Source organism: Haliotis cracherodii, unplaced genomic scaffold, assembly GCF_022045235.1.
Source record: "Haliotis cracherodii isolate W230 unplaced genomic scaffold, xgHalCrac1.p SCAF_4, whole genome shotgun sequence".
Taxonomy (NCBI): domain Eukaryota; kingdom Metazoa; phylum Mollusca; class Gastropoda; order Lepetellida; family Haliotidae; genus Haliotis; species Haliotis cracherodii.
In genome coordinates this window covers 61977966-61999363 of record NW_027266297.1, presented here as the reverse complement: position 1 = coordinate 61999363, position 21398 = coordinate 61977966, and the positions used below count along the sequence as shown (strand labels likewise).

At 39.0% G+C, this 21398-nt stretch overlaps 2 protein-coding genes across 2 annotated transcripts; one reads left to right on the top strand and one right to left on the bottom strand.

Annotated features, from left to right (window-relative positions):
• Positions 1-6: 6 nt before the first annotated feature.
• LOC139479581 (uncharacterized) lies at positions 7-9756 on the bottom strand. The gene is made up of 4 exons (XM_071262418.1): positions 9750-9756; positions 7823-7909; positions 1707-1976; positions 7-1001 (listed from the first exon to the last, which is right to left on the bottom strand). Exons 1-4 carry the CDS (start codon positions 9754-9756, stop codon positions 7-9), a joined length of 1359 nt encoding a protein of 452 aa, XP_071118519.1.
• Positions 9757-13203: 3447 nt separating this feature from the next.
• Positions 13204-14240, top strand: LOC139479580 (isoniazid-induced protein IniB-like). Its single transcript, XM_071262417.1, has 2 exons — positions 13204-13471; positions 13921-14240. The coding sequence occupies exons 1-2, from the start codon at positions 13204-13206 to the stop codon at positions 14238-14240; spliced, it is 588 nt and encodes a 195-aa protein (XP_071118518.1).
• The last annotated feature ends 7158 nt before the right edge of the window (positions 14241-21398 follow it).

The following is a 21398-nucleotide window of genomic DNA, read 5'->3' as shown; positions in this document are numbered from 1 at the left end:
GTGATCTCATTCCACAAGTGGAGGAAGTAGATTGGTGATGGCACTGCAGATTGTGATTATACTATCAGCATGAGGCACCATGTTGATCTTCATTGTTGTACTTAGAATTTTATAGTTTTTAAGTCTTTCGATGGCCCTCTCGACATGTATCCTCACTCTTGACAATCTCCGTCCAGTTTCAATCTCTTTGGGGCTAAGTTGTGCCTTCCCTTTCGTAAATGCTGGAATAGCGAGCTGCGCTCCACGTGCAGACAGATCACCAGCTATCAGAAATCCACGGTCGGCTAAAACCAAATCCCCATGTTCCAATAGTTGCAAAAATCCAGATCGTTGTGTGATGACCTTGTCAGATACCCTGCCACCAAATGCTCTTGACACAAACGTTATTGATCCATTTGGACATATGCCTACAAGAACCTTGACAGTGTTGTGACTTTTGTAGTTTGACCAGGTCATAGCCCGAGCTGTAAAATTACCGGGTCTCTCAATAAAAACTTCAAAACAGTCAATAATTACTCTGCATTGTTTGTAACAGTTCTTAATGACCTTGGGCATATACTTTACAACGTCGTCTTTCTCAGGCCAGTGAATGAAACAGGACAGCTTCTGTGCTAATGGGGGCAGGGCATTGTTCAACAGATCACTCACATGCTGTTTTGAAACACCAAATCTGTAGGCCAAGTCCTGATTGACTAATCCTAATCTTAGCTTCATTAAGACAAGCATCAGAACACTGGCAGGACGGAGTTGCATCGATGTAGGTAACACAGACGTACAGAACTGAACCAGGAACAAAAACATTGCATGGTTTTTTACGCCAGTGTAGAAAACAGTCCTCGCATCTTTCTTGTCACCTGCAAGTATGGAATCTCCAAACTGATTCTGCTCAAGCTTTTGTCTGGTCTCTCTCAACTCTTTCTGTAGTGTTCCCACTTCTTCAAGCAGTTGCTTATTTTCTGTTTGAAGTCTAAGGATCTTTTGTAGACATGGGTCATGGATATCTGTCAATAGAAAAATTATTTGTATGAGGTAACTGTTGAAGTGACATACTTGAAACCTGGATTGTTTTGCACCTATATTTCAAGTGTCTATCAACAGTCTAACTGTCTAGAAGTTTTGCGATGCCCTATTGATGAGATAACAAGAGATCAAAGCTACATTTGCATGTGTGATTTCACAAGTAGGAACTGTTGTGATGAAATGGTAACTCAGTGTCATTTAAAGAGATACATGTGTTGTTGTAGCTGATGAGGAAGGAGGGAGTAGTGTTTATCTAACATGTAAGACTGGCAGATGTGGCAGATTAGTGACCAATTCCTGATTAGACCAGTGACATTGAGTGACAATGTGTAAGTAAGGAAACAGGATGTGAGGGATTAATTTTATAATCATGCATTGTCTTGTTTGACAATGTGTTGAAGGGAATATAAAATATATGCATTCTTACATCTTTTGTTTGTTGTTGGTTTGCAAAAAGAAAGCGCCATGGACCTAATGCAATGTATGTCACTTGCTGTTTTTGTATTATTTCCCTGTTCGAAAAACATTTCAGATTTTCAGTATCGGTCTTAATCAATACTCTCCACATCAAATTTATCAAATTAAAGGTGTTTTTCTTGAAGACTAGTTTTGTCCCATTATACAATAAAAATAACTAATTTACTAAAATCAGAAAATAGCGGCAAAAGTGTGAATACAAGGTATACCTGAAATTGTTGAGGGTCCATTTTCTCTTTCCTCCTGCCTTTCTGGTGTGCGATTCATGGTCGCAGTGTTCAATGACAGTTCGAGGAGAATGGAGGCAGCATCTTCTTTTTGGTGAAGGTCAATCTCCTTTTGCGCTCTGTCGTCAACCCGCCTTTGGGCTCTGTGAAATCTTTCCCTTTTTGCCTCAGGGGTGGTCAGGGATGTGGAATGGTATCCCATATTCAGATTTGGGACATAGTCAGGATTATTGAGTTCAGAGCTTGCAGAACCTATGTACAAAAATGAAAACAATGTGAAATGGGACACACAATTAATTAGACAATAGCCTGGCATTATAAAGAATTAGAATGAAAATTGGAACTTTTCAGATGACTTAAATAAATTTATGGGAATTGAGGCTTTTTTATAAAATAGTTAATATGTAACAAATTCAAATTAATAAATTATATTTTTACACTATTAATAATGTATGAATAATGTAATTTATTGGATAAATATATTAGGTAATTGATAATTAGTAACAAAATGAGGATGCAACAATTTAACGTTGGTGATCGAAAACAGGACAATTGTCATTTACACGGTTATTTGCTAAGGTAACTTTCGTCGAACTTTTCAACTGTATTGATATAGGTTGAATATTAATCAGTCTTATACCTGATATAAAATGATCCCCGCATACACGATCCCCGCTGTGTTCCGGCGACCAGTGTTTTCGATTGATTGCCTGTAACCACTTCTGTCGTCTGCCAGTTTCAGTCGGTATACGATGAAATTTCACGCCTGAACCTTTCTTAAATCGATTCGCGCAACCCACCACTACACAAGAAATGACCATCTTGTCGTAATAATGAGCATCACAAGCAAAAATGAAATCGGGAAGTGTTGTTACGTATCCAAAGTCGGTGATCAAATGTGGAGACATTGTGTGGTTCTCTCGTGTTTATGTTTACCTTCTGCCTACCGGAAGTTCTCAGTGCGTCACGTGATCAAAACACTGACGTCACTGTGGCTTTTCCTATAGTCTCCATTGTCGAACGTTATTGAAATCAACCGAGGCGTTGCAATGAGAGCAGAAGTACTACATTTCATCGAAGTTAAATACATGTATGGTGCCAGTTCACACTCAGCTGTAATTGGTATTATGTGAGTACTTGGTGTGTTGATACATCGAAAACAGTGCCTCATAAACAACCTTAGCCTTATGTCTGCAGTACAAACATACACAATACAGGTGAAAGAAGAACATCTACATGTGTTTAAAAAAATGTTTTAAAAAGTACTTATACATTTCGATGATCACTAAATTTACTGCAATAAAAGGAACAGTTAGCAACATTCGTTACGCGGTTCCATACAGTTTGCACATCGGTTTTACGATTCAAATCTCAATGAACCCCCCCAAAATACACAGTCAATCCTTAAATGAACTGTTCACCTGAAAAAAGCACTGGAACACATGGTACAAGTCAAAATTAGGATTTGCTAGAAGATTTACTGAGCTTAACTGGAAAAGCATCACTGATACCTTGAATGTTGTAAAGTTATCAGTTGAAAAATCACATGTTTTGACAGAATTGAACTGGGTTCCTTTCTGAGATTGCAAAACTAAACGTATATCCTTTGAGTTTTTGAGCATCCACATGGTTCATGTATTAGTTCAAATATTTTCTGTCTGTAAATGATTTCGTAAGTTAACACAAAAGTGAACAATTGACTTGCCTTTGCCTGAGTTTATGACGGCTGCCAGCGATGGTACAGGATACGCCCACGTTTTCGCGAACATCTGGTATCATCACTATTTAATAGTGATTATTAAAACACATGGTTATGATATAGACGGAGTTGTTATACAGATATTTCTTCAGATTATTCAAAAGTATTTTCTCTACTTTATATGCAATGCTGGCAGCACCTGTCATTACTGAATGTCGCTAAAAGTCGATGTCACATCATGACCTGATCTTCCAACTCATTCTAGGATCGTTCCAGTACAGGAAATAGCCCTATGAGCATGACACCAGGTGTAGCAAATCATAAGGTCAAATTTGCAGGTGTGTATGTGTGCCTTAACTGACAAAACGGGTAACGTTATTATCGTCAAGCACTCGAAAATTCCATTGGCACAAGTTCGTTTATTTGAGTTGTCTGTTTGATGCACGTCTGTGATACTTGAATGTTATCATTACATTTATAAAACAGACATGAACCTGGATGCTGATTTTCTTGGATTATGAAGGTCAAAGACATTTCGTGGAACATTTAAAATCAGACTTTGTCCCATCATGAAGCAGCCAAACGTTAACGTACGTAATACATTACAATGTCAACTCTGGGAGGTTGAACACTGCACTGTGACAGCAGTAACACCTCGTGGATCTCATTTAGACGCATTACGTTTGTGTCCCCTTTTGCTGAAGATATTATCAGAATGGAAATAAACCAACTGCAATGACTTCAAAAGATAAAGCCACGCTCATTTGAAATCCCAATCAAACGGAAAATGAAATGCATGTCGACATAACGCTAGAAGTGTTTCTGGTATATTATTTTCTTTTTAAAATCACCATTCCAAAATTTTAGTTTGTTTTTCAATAATATCAATTATGTGATAAAACCAAACCCCAAAATAGAATAGAAATGATTTTGTTTGATCAACTGCACGATATCATCACTGAATCAACTGCACGATATCATCACATAATCACACTCACGACATCATCACATAATCACACTCACGACATCATCACATAATCAAACTCACGACATCATCACATAATCAAACTCACGACATCTACACTGAAGCATTCTCACTACATCGTCACCTACTCAGCCAAGCCGTCACAAACCCATTACGTTGTGGTGCAATTCAACATTAAGAGAAGCCCTAATGCCAATTTCTGACTATGCAAAAAATTTTAACACATGACCAAATAACATCCACAACATTCTATCAGACCTGTTTTGCTCTTTCATTTGCTTGAAGTCAAATAATTAACAACGGACACGATAGGCCAGCTAAATCTTGATCAGGACGGTTTACACTAGTGTAATAAGACAATGCAAGGAACAGTTAACTGATTAAAACCAACGGAACCATGAACAATTAAATATCACATTGACTCTGACATTAGTACAATGTACGCTTAATTGTGGCCGTTACTGCAATCCTGGGATTGGTATTTTAGCACACTGAGGCATAGCATACTGAGGTAGTTGTTGCGATTCCAGACGCATTGTTCATGAAACACTTCACCTATAAATGTTTGTGATGAGAATGATCAACCCGCAATGACCACAATATTAAGTGAATGTGCGCGGGTTACGCTGCTGAGTGCATTTTTCAGTGAATAAGTGAGTGAGTGTGAGGACAACGCAGTTGCTTTTTGATTAAATTATAATATATTTCTTTGTCTCAAATGTACACCATTTATACTTGATGCATAACAAAATTATTATGACAATTTCATATTTTCGGAAAATGCCTTGATAATCAACCTGGACAAAGCAAATTTGTTACAGAACAATAACATAAATATTGATTAAATGGAGATTGATAAGAGACACAATTGGTTATACTGATATTATTTGATCATCACATTGTTGCAAATGTTAACATAGAGGTTTTACGCCCATTGTAGATTCCAGCAATATCGCGGTGTATAAGTTGTGCAACTGTTCTAGAGGTTTATGACGATTTCTACTTGATCACTGGCAGATGTTCATCACTTGTTAGTAAGGTTACTGTTGTGCACTTCACAGAATAGGTCGTAGAATGACATCAAGATATACTCAGTTTAATCTGGGAAATATTCTACATATCCCCATAGTCATCCGGGAATGATCCGGTAGTATATGAAGTAAATCCATATAAAATGCCTGGCTATACTTAAAATAGGATTTAGACCAAGAGATTACAAACGTTATAAAAAACGTTACAAAGCTGAAAACAGTCGCCGAAATACTGGAACCATAATGTCATGATACCATGATACCGGTTTCAAATACATCACCATCGAATAATATTTCGTCTTTGTCAGTCACCATACAATATGTGTGCAGATTTTCCTTTGCCCGGCAGTTTATACTGTTATCAACAAAATTACGGATATGGTAATTTCACGATCGCTTTTAAACATCACAGACAAATTTCACTGCACCATCTAGTTACATTAAGATATCTAAAATTTGCTTTAAGGTTCCTTTACAAATACTTCTCCCAAATATAAACTTGCAACGGAACTTAAATTCCAAGTTCTTTCAAATTCAGAAAATTAGCCACAACACTGTGTATTATTGGAAGAAGTAGAGACGCAGCTGTGTGTGTGTGTGTGTGGTTGTGTGTGTGTGAGAGTGTGTGTGTGTGTGTGTGTGAGAGAGTGTGTGTGTGCGCGCGTGCGTACATACATCTCTGTTTTTGTCATTTGCGATTCAGGTTACATTCTATCAAAACAGTTCTTTTATTTGTTCTTGTACAATTAATCAATTTGACTGTCTCAATTCGAAACTATTTCGACTATTGTGGGGTATTTCCACAATCCTAGGGAGTGGACAGTATTCATTGTGTCCGTACATTGTGAGCTCCGTTAAAATGTACTTCAATAAAATTATACACATGTTATATGGTTCTAAAACTTGAAACATCGACTAAAAAACTTTTGAGCAAGAGTTGTAAAACGCTCTTTTAAAAATCACCGCAGAAAGTGCATGCTCGTTTGTACCTCAAAAGTTTTGGATCTGGCTCTCTGATTGGCATTCTAGAATCTTTATGGATAACAACTTCTGGTTTATTGCATATAATGACGTTTTCAAGCTTGAGTGACAACAATCAAGTGATGATAGGTATCTATGCATAATATGTTGTGATAAGCAGCAGATTATCATTGACAACAATTGAAGGCTGGATCTGTTTAACATTGCTCGACGTGAAGGTAAAGCTGGCTTTTGGAAAGCTGAAGTCACCCCTCTTGTGATACAGTTTTGTGAACAGTTTTTGTTGCCTGAATATTCATGCAAAGATCTAATATGAAACAGACAAAATGGTACTTCTATTAGATTGTTTTTGGACGATATCGGTCGTTGATACGCCTGAAGCTTAATATAAACATATTGGCTAATAAATTCACTGGTTTTGATTTTGACATTCCGAGCAGATATGCCGATACTAATGGATAGAAAACAGATCAGGAAGAAAAGGAGCACAACTGTGCGCATGGGGATGCCTGTGTCTTGCCTAAATGTCTTATCCCCAAGTATCACATAGATGGTATCAATAGGAAGGTCATCATTCCAGATAATGCGTTCTCAGCAAACTTAAGATGAAATTTGCTTTAATTTGTGACAAACTGTCCAGAACCTCTAAAGATACAGATCAGAAATTCCCCTCACATAGTCATAAATAGATGCTTGGGGGTTGTGCATATTCAGTTCAGGATGTCCCTTAATGACATCGTATGTAACAGACTGTTTTAAGAAATCCGGCTTCCGGTTGGCTTAAAGGATCCACAATCAACAACCCCAGATGTTCGAAATCAAAGGTAGTCCCGTCTAACTGCATTCATAAACAAGACACATAAGGTGTTCCCCTCCCTTGAATCCATTAACTCCCTAATGATATATAGCTACACACGCTTAAGTGAATGTAGATGTGGAATGGAGGCTTGCCATTGCTCAACATTTGCAGTTGTGATGATGAAAGAGATTAACATGTGTTATCTATTTCCTCATGTGAATTACATTTATTACACAGGTTACACGAGGGATACAAAAGATTGATATCATCTCGTACATCTTGTCTGGGAAAGAAGCAATTCATCAGCTTCCCGGGCCAGTGTCCCAAACCCCGATACTGACGTTGTGTCGTCCCACTACACGTTGTCAGTCTGAACGGCGGAGTGATGTCCCTGAACATCATCCTCGCGCAGAGCAAATACACCTGCACAGTTGTGATGATGAAAGAGGTTAACACATGTTATCTATTTCCTCATGAGCATTACATGCATCAAGCAGGTTACCCACAAGGGATACATAAGATTAATATCGTCTCGTACATGTTCTCTGAGAAAGAGGCAATTCATCAGGCTGCTGGGCCAGTGTCCCTCTCCTCGATACTGACCTGACGTTGTGTCGTCCCACTGCTCAATGTCAGCCTGAACAACGGAGTGATGTCCCTGTGGTTCATACTCGCGCAGATGAAATAAACCTGCAACAAACAGGTATGTAGGAAATAACGGTATCAGTTACACCTGAGAGAAATATCCCTTATCAATATGAAACATGTAAGCACAGGATAGGTTTTACAACTGACACATGAGAAGAGCGAATGATCTAACCATGTTATCATACAATAGCCGGCTTGAGACAAGAAGACACGTCTTCGTAATCCATAGATTCAAATAGCGTCAGGTGTTGGAAAGACGCTGTAGGGTCAGAGAGAAGAGCGCAGAGGTGTTGACAGTTTCACACCTTGAGGGAGTCAGTTGGGTTTAACGCTGCCTGAAAAGTATTCCAGTTATATCACAGCATGTCAGCTTAATATGGGAGCAACGCCCGAAGTGATGCAGGTCTCAGACGTTTACACTTTGGTGAAACCCACGAGCACGGATATGGTTCTGAAAAACCTAGAAACATAATCGGGGCGAACCTGGATTCGAACCCACGATCATATGTTTCTGGCGTGCCTTAGGGACGCAACTCTGAACAGCAAAATGCGGTACCTTAGACGACTTGTCTACCCGTGCCCACTAAAGAAGTAAAAAGTAAATGTGTATTGAAGCAGTATCATACATTTAATTAGTGTTGTGCACATATAGGTTGATATGTATTCAGACATCGGCCACATGATTCGACTGTACCTGATCAAACTTGTTCAAACAAGAATTCGGAACAACAGAATTCGATTCTTCGCAGGCCATTGTCACTTTGCCCCGATCACAACCATACTGTATCTGTGTATAACATCTGTGTGGATAATGGTCAACATGGGAATTACTTATGTGGGTTATGTAATCATATATGCATGCTATTGTCACATTAAAGAATAACGAGATCCCCCTTATCCATATATTGTGCCTTTATGTTACTGCGTGTAACAACAGCCCATGGACACCCACCACATTGATACCATTCATCAGCTCATCTACCATACTAATTAACATTTCTCAGAGAAAAAGCAGTTTTCGAAAAAGTCCCACAATATTTCAAATTTTAGGAACCACCAAAATTGTTCTTTTCTTATGCGAACACCATTTCATCAAGGTTGTTCAAGTGAAGAACATGTTGCAGAACGTTGACTTAATTGGCTTAATTTTGACTTGACTAAAAAAAAATAAGATATTGCTGTGTCCAGCAAATGTACCAGCAAATTTCTGTCTCAAAGACTAACCATTATCCGTTGTACAATCATTGAAGGACGTTCTTTAATTTCACAGAAAGTATTTGAGACAAGTGGAATTAATGTCATGTGGATTCTCAAATGGATTTGCTGGACTTTTTAGAATCAAGTTCCATTCTGTACAGACATTTGGATTTTCATCTTTGGGAAAAACTTCATTCCTTGATCCATGGGACTTTTTTTTACAAGGTTCAGGACATTTTGTCAAAAATGAAAGCAAATGCTATCTGAAGTTTAATGAGAAAACAATATGTGGAATGCTGGGCTTCCTCATTGATAACATCAATATAAAATTTGGTGGTAAAACATTTAGACAAGAAGTGAGCATCCCATGGGCACCAGTTGTGCTCCCCTCCTTGCGAATCTGTTTCTTTATGTATATAAATCGGAATTTCTGCTCGGATTAGCAAAGTCAAAACAAAGTAATTTGGCCAAGAAATTTAACTTATGCCTCAGGTATATCGATGATCTGATATCATTCAAATAACCAATTCCCTTCCACTGATTTACCAACCTGCAATAGAAATAAAGGAGACTAGTGAGATCGCCTCATATTTAAATCTATGCATAAAGATTCAGAGCGACCTAACACTCTTCACAAGACTGTTTGACAAGCGGGACGACTTCAACTTTCCACAAGTCAATTTACCCTTCATGTCGACCAATATTCCAGCAGCTCCAGCCTCTAGGGAGTTAACTTTTCACAACTTTTGAGGTACAATCGAGCATGCTCTTTCTACCAAGGTTTCTAAGGTACGTCATTCGACTCTTGCTCAGACCATGTTTGATCAAGGTTACAACTTTCAAGGCCTCAGTAACGCTGTTGTGAACATTTGGAGGACATTTCCAAATTTGACGTTTCAGGGACAAAAAGGATGTCTGATGCAGTTCCCTATTTTGACGTGTAGCTCATGTTCCAATGTTTAGTCAGGTGAACAATTGCCTTGCCTTTGCGTGTGTTTGTGAATCGTGCCACCAGCGGGGCACGATACGCCAACCTTTTCGCGAACGCATGGTATTATCAATTTTTGATAGTGATTCAGAAACAAAAGCTCATGATATTGTCGGAATCGACTCTGCCAAGATATTTCTATTGTATATCGAAAGGGTTTTGTCGCTTTCATTTACATACCCAGCTTTTCGACTCCCTTATACAATGACTCATTCCAGCACCCAACTCAGTAATAGAGTTATCTTACGCCCTTTGTCTGAGACTGAAATAGTTATGCCCAGCGCCGACTCTCTGACACAGTTAACTTATGGCCAGCATCCGAAACTCTGATACAGTTATCTCATGCCTAGAACTCGACTTTCTGATACAGTTATGTCTTCGCCAGAACCCGAGTCTCTGATACAGTTAGTTTATGTACAGCACCTGATCGTCTGATAAAGATATCTCATGCACACAAAAACTCGCAATAATGCAAGCAAACGGGCTATTTGAAACAATTATACAGAATGGGAACAGTATACTTTTGATTTACAACTGATCTTCACCGTGTTTACAGCGGGGATAAACAGACAGTTGAAACCATACATTTTCTGTTAACGTTTGACAACTGCAGCTCAAATAGAAAGCTATTTTAAAGTAAGATCTGTCTGTGAAATATAACTGTAGCGGCAATGTTGTTATTTCGGATGTTGACATTAGACAAATACGTTTTTGTAATGCTATAAAGGGACAACTCAACAATTACGTCGTTAAACTACTTTTTACTGACTTGCGTTAAGGAGAAATTGACGGCAGTGGCAATCATGTTGCAAATGTCGAGTGTAAGCTGCTTTATAGAAATATAAATCTAGGGGGCGAAGGATGCCTTATTCTACAGACGGATTTAAACAAACAAAAACGGCTTTGAAAGAATAATCAATGTGTCCACTGCACTAAATGCTTTTAGCGCTGCAATGGTTGCTGTTGGGATGATGGCATCAAATCATTCTTTGTTTTGAACGTAGAAAGTGAGATGTTTGGGACGCCTGAACTCCGTGTGAAGTGTTCAGGATGTGGAATGTGACATGGTTTGGGAAGCCCGAACTCCGTGTCAGGGGTTCGGGATGTGGAGGACTATAAATAGATGGATGATGGGTGGATGATGGGACGATGGATGATGCATGGTGGATGAAATTTTGGATGGATGATAATTAATGATGGATAGTGGATGTGGGGTTTGATGAATTATGATTGGTTGAAATTGGATGATGGACAATAATTGGATTATGGACGATGGATGGTTGGTGGTGGCTGGATGATATGTGGGTGATGGATGTATGATGGGTGGATGATAGATGGATACATGTTCATCTATGATTAAAGACAAACCCTTTTTTAAGGATTCTTAACAAGTACTGTTTTGTCGTGTATATTACAATTACAGCCTTGCGGTAATAGTAATCAGACATTGACAAACGCCTGTTATGCCAATTTGTCTTGCTGTGATTTACATTTGATAAGGTTGTTGTTGCTCACCAGATTCTGTATGGGTGTACACCTTCTACAAAGCGGTCTACAAGATGCATGCTTTGCCTTTGAAGTTGCCGTCACCCAGATCATTCATTATGCGCGATGATCAAGTCAAACAGTACCATATCATGTGGTGATCTCTCGCGAACGTATCTCCGTATCATCTTTCTCTTGACGCTATGTTTAATGACAGTGGGTTTCTTTAATCACGGATGCACCCCACGGAGTCAGCTCTGCTGGAGACACATACATGCTTCATGCTATGACAGTGATATGTGTGCAACTTGAAAGCGTTCCGTGCCTTCAACATGACCCAGGATCATGGTTTAACAGCCTTAAATGCAAATACATATTGAACCGTTATATGCAATGTCTAAGAAACCCGATATCAAAACACCCGAAGCCAAAGGCACCTCGGGTCGATATACTGATTTGTATAGATATTCCAAGAGGTTAATATCTGTAGTTTCAAAGCTTTTTTTAGACGTTTTATACATATCCTAATCTTATGTACCCGTGCAAGAAATATCTGAACTTGAACACTTGAAAACTTTGCATTTGTGGGTTGTCGTTGTATTTGACTTGTCTTTGCATTTACTTGTGACGGGTGCCACAGGTGGAGTAGGGTATGCTTATTCTTTCGCAAACACCTGGTATAATCACTGATAATAATTTGTTGTATGTGGATACCGTTGACATGCACACATAGGGCGCGTTCATTATGAAAATCTGTACTCATGAAGCGTATTTACACTCACTACGGTACTTTGGAAAAAAAATATGTATCATAGTCGGAAGGTGTCAAATTGTTGAGGAAAAAAGCTGGGATGCAACTATCAGACTATCATTACATATTCGTGTCTGAATTGCAGTGTCGATATGCGTGCGGTTGTTGTCACCTTCTCCATATGAATAGACGTTGCTGGTTATTACTCCCGCGAAACTCTCAGTGAACTTTGGACATGTGTGATGTATATGTGCGATAATATTTACACTTCATATATAGTGTCTGGTACAAAAACAATAACTGGTTCTGTGAATAAAATCGTCGTTCGTCAACGTCTGATTACTTTTAGAGGACTGTGAATTCCAAATTGATGTCCCAATCAGTGAGTGATATTGATCAGTGTTCATGTGAAAAATCGCATATACCACTAACGAATTCCTTCATGCAATATTCATTAACAGTGATGGTGTATGATATACTGGATTAGAACGACACCGACGTTGACCTTATAACATTTGTAGAATTGATACCAGACCTTCCAAAGCATATCTACACATGTACTATACCCTTGGGGTCAATGGTGCGTTTTAAAAGTATGAAAATCATCATAACAAGTCTATTCTGGCAATGTTGTTGCATATTTGATTATACTGGTGTGCGTGTGTGTGTGTGTGTGTGTGTGTGTGTGTGTGTGTGTGTGTGTGTGTGTGTGTGTGTGTGTGTGTGTGTGTGTGTGTGTGTGTGTGTGTGTGTGTAGATGTGGATGTGGGTGTGCGTGGGGATGAGGATGTGGATATTGGTGGGTGTGTGCGTGGTGATGGATATGTGTGTATGACTGGATGTGTAGTTGGGTGGGGATATGGCTGGATGTTGGTGTGGATGAGGGTGCAAGGGTGGATGTTGATGTGGGTGTAGATGTGGATGGGTGAAGGTGTGGGTGTGGATGTAGATGTGGGTTTATATGTGGTTTTGGATGTGGATGTGGGTGTGGGTGTAGATGTGGGTGTGGAAGTGGGTGTGGGTGTGGATGTGGGTGTTTGTGTGGGCGTGGGTGTGGATGTGGGTGTGGAAGTGGGAGTGGGTGTTCGTGTTTGTGTGGGTGTGGATGTGGATGTTTGTGTTGATGGGGGCGTTGGTATGGATGTGGATGTGGGTTTGGAGGTGGGCGTGGGTATTGATGTGGGTGGGTGTGGATGTCGGTGTGGATGTAGGTTTGGGTGTGGATCAGGGTTTTGGATGTGGATGTGGGTGTTGGTTTATATGTGGGTTGTGGATGTGGATGTTGGTGTGGATGTGGGTGTTTGTGTGAGTGTGTGTGTGGATGTGGGTTTGGATGTGGGCGTGGGTGTGGGTGTGGATGTGGGTGTTTGAGTTGGTGTTTGTGTGGATGTGGGTTTGTATGTGGATGCTAGTGTTGATGTGGGTGTTGGCGTGGATGTGGGTTTGGATGTGGGCGTGGGTGTGGAGGTGGGTGTTGGTGTGGATATTGTGTGGATGTGGATGTGAGTGTTGGTGTGGATGTGGGTGTTGGCTTGGATGTGTATTTGGATGTGCTTGTGGATGTTGGTGTGGGTTTGGATGTGGATGTTGGTGTGGGTATGGATGTTGGTGTCTGTGTGGATGTTAATGCAGACATGGGTGTTGGTTTGGATGTGGATGTTTGTGTGGGTGTGGGTGTCGGTGTGGATATGGTTGTGGCTGTGGATGTGGGTGTTGGTGTGGATGTGGGTTTGGATGTGGGTGTTTGTGTGGATGTTGATGCGGACGTGGGTGTGGGTTTGGTTGTGGTTTTGGTTGTTGGTGTGGATGTGGATGTTGGTTTGGATGTGGGTGTAAGTGTGGATGTGGGGTTGGATGTGGATGTGGATGTGAATGTGGATCATTGTCTCAAGTTTCACAAGAGCAAAAACCTTTCGCTGGAAATGCTGGATGTCCTCAACAATATATGTTGAGTAAACAAACAACATCTGTTCGTCTCCGAGAACCTAAATGTATGTCTTGCGGCAATGACCTGCGAGAAGCGGCTTTTATTTGACAAATCATACATGTGATAATAAGATGAACAGGTCCTTAAGTCAAGAAACACCCCACTGTTGAATGTCAAAAATACTAGTCACCATAATAAACTGTCCATCTGGTAAATTATTTACACAGTTTCGTTTGGTGCCTAGTATAGCTGTAAAAACGTTGACCCATGTTTAATGTCCGATTCTATTGTAACCACTGTTGAAATAACATCACGTTACAGACTACATGATACCAATCCAGACGAACACCCTTGGTGATGGGCTTGATAAATAACAATTACGGAATCATTGAACGCACTGACAATGGTCTCCATTGTCGAACGTTATTGAAATCAACCGAGGCGTTGCAATGAGAGCAGAAGCACTACATTTCATCGAAGGTAAATACATGTATGGTGCCAGTTCACACTCAGCAGTAGTTATGGAACCATGCGCTCATTGGTATAATGTGAGTACTTGGTCTGTTGATACATGGAAAACAGCGCCTTATAAACAACCCCATGACCTGAGGTCTGCAGTACAAATATACACAATACAGGTGAAAGTAGAACATCTGCATGACATGCAGATTAAAAAGTACTTATACATTTCGATGATCACTAAATTTACTGCAATAAAAGGAACAGGTAGCAACATTCGTTACGGGGTTCCATACAGTTTTCACATCGGTTTTACGATTCATACCTCAATGAACCCCGGATTTAGGAAAATTAGGATTTGCTAGAAGATTTACGTACTGAGCGTAACTGAAAAAGCATAACATATACCTTGAATAATGTAACGTTATCAGTTGAAAAATCAAATATTTTGACAGAATTGAACTGGGTTCCTTCCTGAGATTGCAAAACTAAACGTATATCCTTTGAGTTTTTGAGCATCCACATGACACAAGTTTTAGTTCAAATATTTTCTGTCTGTAAATGATTTTGTAATTTAACATGCTGTTCACAAAGGTGAACAATTGACTTGCCTTTGCCTGAGTTTATGACGGCTGCCAGCGATGGTAGAGGATACGCCCACGTTTTCGCGAACATCTTGTATCATCACTATGTAATAGTAATTCATAAAACACATGGTTATGATATAGACGGAGTTGTTATACATATATTTCTTATGATTATTCAAAAAGTGTTTTTCTCTACTTTAAATGCAATGCTGGCAGCACCCGATTACTGAATGTCGTCAAAGTCGATGTCACATTATGACCTGGTCTTCCAACTCATTCTAACATCGTGCCAGTACAGGAAATAGCCCTTTGAGCATGAAAACAGGTGTAGCAAATAATGAAGTCAAATTTGCATGTGTGTATGTGTGCCTTAACTTACAAAAGGGGTTACGTTATTCTCGTCAAGCAGTCGGAAATTCCACTAGCACAAGTTCGTTTATTTGAGTTGTCTGTTTGATACACGTCTGAGATACTTGAGTGTTACCATTAGATTTATATAACATACATGAACCTGGATGCGGATTGTCCTGGATTTTAAAGGTCAGAGACATTTCGTGGAGCATCAAAAATCAGACTTTGTCCCTTCATGAAGCAGCCAAACGTTAACGTACGTAATACATTGCAATGTCAATTCTGGGAGGATGAACACTGCACTGTGACCACAGTAAGACCTCGTGGATTTCATTTAGACATATTAAGTTTGTCTCCTCTTTTGCTGAAGATATTCTCAGACTGGAAGTAAACCAACTGCAATGACTTCAAAAGATAAAGTCACGCTCAGTTGAAATCCCAATCAAACGGAAAATGAAATGCATTTCGAAATAACGCTAGAAGTGTTTCTGGTGTATTAGTTTCTTTTTAAAATCACCATTCCAAAATTTACGTTTTCTTTTTCTATAATATCAATTATGGGATAAAACCCCAAAATAGAATAGGAATGATTTTGTTTAAAGCGGCCAAAGCGGATGAAATAAATCACAGTTGCTCAAACGGGTAATGCAGGGAGAGAGAAGGCAAGAAACAACACATGTCCCTCATCAAATATTAAGCAACAGTTATTATGTTGTAGAAAATTGATGCATCAAAGAAAGTTTCAGCTTCAGCTCCAAAATATCTTGAATGTTCTCACGTTAATACAATAAGTGTAGGTTCACTATTCAGTGTGATAAAGAGCACCCAACATAATCCTTGTTAAGAACATGCAAAGCGCTGTCAATGCAGGAGCGAGGTTGTATTGGACAGTGGACTGTGTTGTATCGGCTTTCGGGCGCTGTCCTTCTGTGTGGAGTACACTGAGCTGGCTCTGTAGAAACCCTGTTCTCTGCCATAGTTCGAACTTGCTGTGTTAAGTATGTTGCTGTGGACAGTGCAGTGACGAAACCAGGCACGATGCCGTCATGACTATTCTCTCGTGCCAGTACTGCAGACACAACAATCATACAAAATACGTATATTTTAGATCCGTAGCTGTACCTGTGTCGAGGTTATTCCGAAGAAGCGTTAATAAATTTCGCCTGGCTTAAAATGCTACAAATAAAATTAAAAACCGTTTTTGTCTAAAGTTTAAAAGATGGTCATTAAAATTGGTCAGCTCTAATTCCTAGATCTGTGAATGGGGAGAGATATAAAATATATTTCTTTCAATAACAGACGTAAATACTATAATACTATCACAACTACTGCCACGACCATTACTATTACAATTTCTACAACTGCTGCTTTAGACGTCATCTGCGGGGATTATGATTCAGAATAGGTCCACATTGTCGTATACTACAACATTTCTCCTTCGCCACAAAAGGGTGATCTGGCTGGCATGCTCCATGACGTGGCTGATTGTGTGTCACCGTTGATAATGTTGGCAACTACTAGTATGACTGGTCAAAAGGTGGCTTTATGCAGGTCGACGTGTTATAACTGGGTAAAGCCCAACTTCAGCTGCAACAACACGCATCAAATGTATCCTGTTGCAAAGAAACGAAACAGTATTTCAATCTGATTTCGCCTCAGGTTACTGAGCAAGAGCCATTGTTTCATTGTCAAACAGTACACTTAAGAACTGACTTATGTATGTTATGCCTTTTCTATTATTGGTGTCGTTAATACGTTACGTTATATACGTTCATACCTTCCTAATAAATATGGTGAACCGTTTACACAATAACGGTAAACATACACAGGCCTCCTGCCTTTTGCGAGGCCGAAAGCTTGACTGTGTATATTCATGTATTTATTTGAATTCCCATGAAGGCCGGGATGACGTAAGCTTGATGTATTAATATGAATTGCCCTACGGGAACGAACCACAGATGAAACAAAACTGTAGACAACGATACGTTATCAGTAACATCGTTCAGCGCATTAATGCCCCTCCCATTCTATTTATCAGCCATTCAGTCTGCTAGTGGGCGCGACCTATTTCTTTTAGGTTTATGGAAACATAAACGCAAAGCCAATTGCTTAGTTCGCCAATCAAATACCATTGAATCGCATGCAATTTATTTATTTTTAAAATCAACTCGTGCTTACTGCAAGGTTGGACACACATACCCAAAAACATTAATTAGACACTCAGACGTTTCCTTAATAGGAAACATGCTCGGGCGAATGATAGATTATGTTTGGGTTGAGGACCATGGTCATTTGCTTCTCTTGTTTGAAGGTGGCTATGGTGGCAGTGAGGTTTGCACTCTTTCCGTATCCAGGTTCGTTTCAGCAGCCAATGAATCCAATTCTCACATATATCAATGAATGGTGAGCAGGACGGAACAGCTTTCTCAAGTGTAACTCCATGAATCTACAATCTACATTTGAACACACTTAGAAAAATAAATAGATGAAATAACAATGTACATACGCATTGTCAATAAAAACCATGAAGCCACATCCACCAAACTGTAAAATAAGAATAATGACACTGAGTGTTCGCGAAACACCCGGTAGCATACAGAAATAGACGGATAAATACGTCGTGAGTTAATGTCAGATTCACAGTTGAACGAGAAACAATTGTGGGAGCATTTAATTCCAAAACACTGACCAACAGGATCAGCAAGTAGGACTCAACTGTTCCAACGACTCCAAATAAGTTGCACATATACTTGTGAACATATTGAATATATTATTCAAGGTTACATGGTACATATGCTGGCTGTTTAGTTTTAATTCTATTCTCTGCTCGTTCGTATATTTATGAAGGGAAGCACTTTGTTCGGTAAGTATGTGCATTCCAATTAAAAACTTTTGGAAACTTCGGAAAACGTTAGGATATATCTTTACGATACTGGTTCGTATTTGCTATGGTCATGTTCCTGAGGAAGAGAATTTATGGAATTTATTATGAGGAACACACCTTTTCGGAGTAAAGATTTACTCCTTACTTGTTCCTAATAATAATTTTAAGAAGTTTGCATCAATAAATTTTCTTCGTTATGTGTATCAATTCTAAATGCCATTCAAAGACTCGTCATATTTCTAGTTTTGTCAGTATCATACCTGTCTGAGAATTGCATCACTTACGACTTTCATCCCACATCAAGCTGACACTGTTATAACTGAAAAGGTTTCAATCGGCGTTAAATCAACGAAGTCTGTTAATATTTTATCTTAGTTTAACAGAAACGTGAGTTTAATCAATTTCAGTTACCATGTTACTGCAGAAAAATTCGAAAGACTTGATAAAATCTGTAATGATAATTGTTGAATAATTATACGCTCACTGCACTCATGAACTGCATCTGGGTATCTTTGCACGACTAGGGTGAGCAACTTTTTACACCAAATTGTGGCGACTTGATCATCCATACCCCAACACAAGGAGTAGAAAGATTTTTACAGGTTTTTAATACCGTCTACCAAGTTTGATATGTCTCCATTGCAGTCAATATTTCAAGTACATTTGCAATCGACTCTACTTTGAGCAGAGATTCAGCAGATATTTCTATTGAATAATGAAAGGGGTTTGTCGCTTTTATTATTATTGTGAAATATAAATGAGTCACTGTATCCATTCATTGTGTTTAACAACATTACTAAAAGCTTTCATGCTGGCAATTATTTGTACATCCTCGAAACATTCTTTTTCAATGCCATTTCAAAAGCCCTGTTGTCGCTGTCTATATGGTCATCTCATTGGTGGGTTGTTTTGCCGTATGTACGTTCAGAACATGGTGATCAATGAATGTGATGGACACCGACATGACGAATGACGACACTGAGTCGGCTCCATAAGCTCGGGAACAAATGGATACCGCTTTAGTCGCTTCCAACTAGACGGTAATAGCATTTTATGAGCATAAAATGTGTCTAGGTCAGTACGCGACACGATCCCGTATCCCATTCAAAGTATACTATTAAAAATGAACATATCAGTAGATGTGTATTCATACGAAGATGTGTTGTGTGAATTGACGTAAGGAAATCCGTATTATGTTTGGCGGTCAATATTCAAATTACGGTTTACTTAATAGCAAGCGTTTGCGTCTATATGCAAACTATGATATCAGTAATTATGTGTAAATATTTGACTCCCAAATTAGGATATGTAATGTTCGTTCTTAGACCATGTGTAAACACAATCTCACACATTAAGTCCGGGGAAGTACCGGAGAGCCTCGATATTTATAAATAGGTTACATCATTACTGAGGGCAAGGGATCCATCCAGTTTTCGGCGAAACGTCGTGAACATGCTATTACATTTATACAATAAAGATAAACAATTCGATGATGCTGTTTGTTTGCTTCGTTCACGTTGTTAGACATTTTCCACTTCCTATCATTTCATTAATGACGGAATGTGCAACTTCATTAAGCCGTAGCAAGTAATGCCTCAATGTTATTTATTTAGCGTCGCAAATCAACTGTATGAGTAAGCCAAACTATAGCAACTGCTCAACAGTGTAAGCATCGGGGAAACGATGACGTTCCACACTGTATTAGACTTTTACAGCCAGCAAGGAGGACTATTCGAGAAGCCCTGTATTGATGGATGTTTTCATGTCTGTATATTCAGTTATCCAGTTATACAGCAACAACAGTGAATTATGTCACTACCTGCAGAATGATGAAAGTGATATCACGTGATGAATCTTTTTCACTATTCTCAACTTCAATGGTTACTTTTTCATATTCCCCATAATTGATAAGGAGCAACATGAAGCCCCTACACAACATTGAGTAATAACAACGAGTAATAAGTTAACTAATGTTATATTTGGGATAACACTTAAAGTTTCTTAGTTAAGTACAGATTCTAGTACTTTATTTGGATTGAGTCCCGTGCCAAAGTATGTGTGCTGGCGATTAGGTGCCTCATCCTGGCAGGTGTGGGTTCGAATCCCGGACGGGACTCAACCCCCAAAAAGTACTAGAATCTGTACTTTACTAAGAAAGTGTTATCCCAAACATAACATTAGTTACATTTGACCACTTTCTAAATGGCATTGTGTATTCAGAGTAATAAGTTGTCAACTATTACTGTCACACCTTCATGATCTACCAGCACCTGAATTAAATCACTTTGTATACTGATGACAGAAAAAAGTCTTAGAAATCAAACAAGTAACTTTGGTCTGGTCACTGCTACATTAGTCTCAATGTACAACAGGATTCACGTGACGGTTTGGCTTTAATAAGCAAGGCCTTTAAAGGAGTACATTATTCCTCTGGTTACTTTAAGATAATAACAAGAATACATGCGTGGTACTAACACAAGACACTCCACTAGAGAATTTTCATTCTATACGCACGTACACTGATATTGATAATGGTATTCCGTCAATTCTACCTTGCGTACGCCACTGCTTAGAGTTCCCGCAGGATTAAAAAAATATTTATTTGTAATCCTGTAATGTGTTATTGAATAATGATGTAAACCACAAGCGTACTTTCTTAATCACATTAAATTTCTCAAAACAACGAATAACATTGTAATGTGACGAACATGGAATAGATCATCCCAGCTAGATATATAGGTAGTCTTGCGTTTCATGTGTACTGCATAAATGGGGATTCATGACAATATCAGAAAATGTCATTTATCCCCGAAAGGCAAAGTTAGACTGTAAGAACATCAAACTAACATACATGACATTAACACCCATACATGTACTTCGTCTCGGGTTAATGTCATCTACA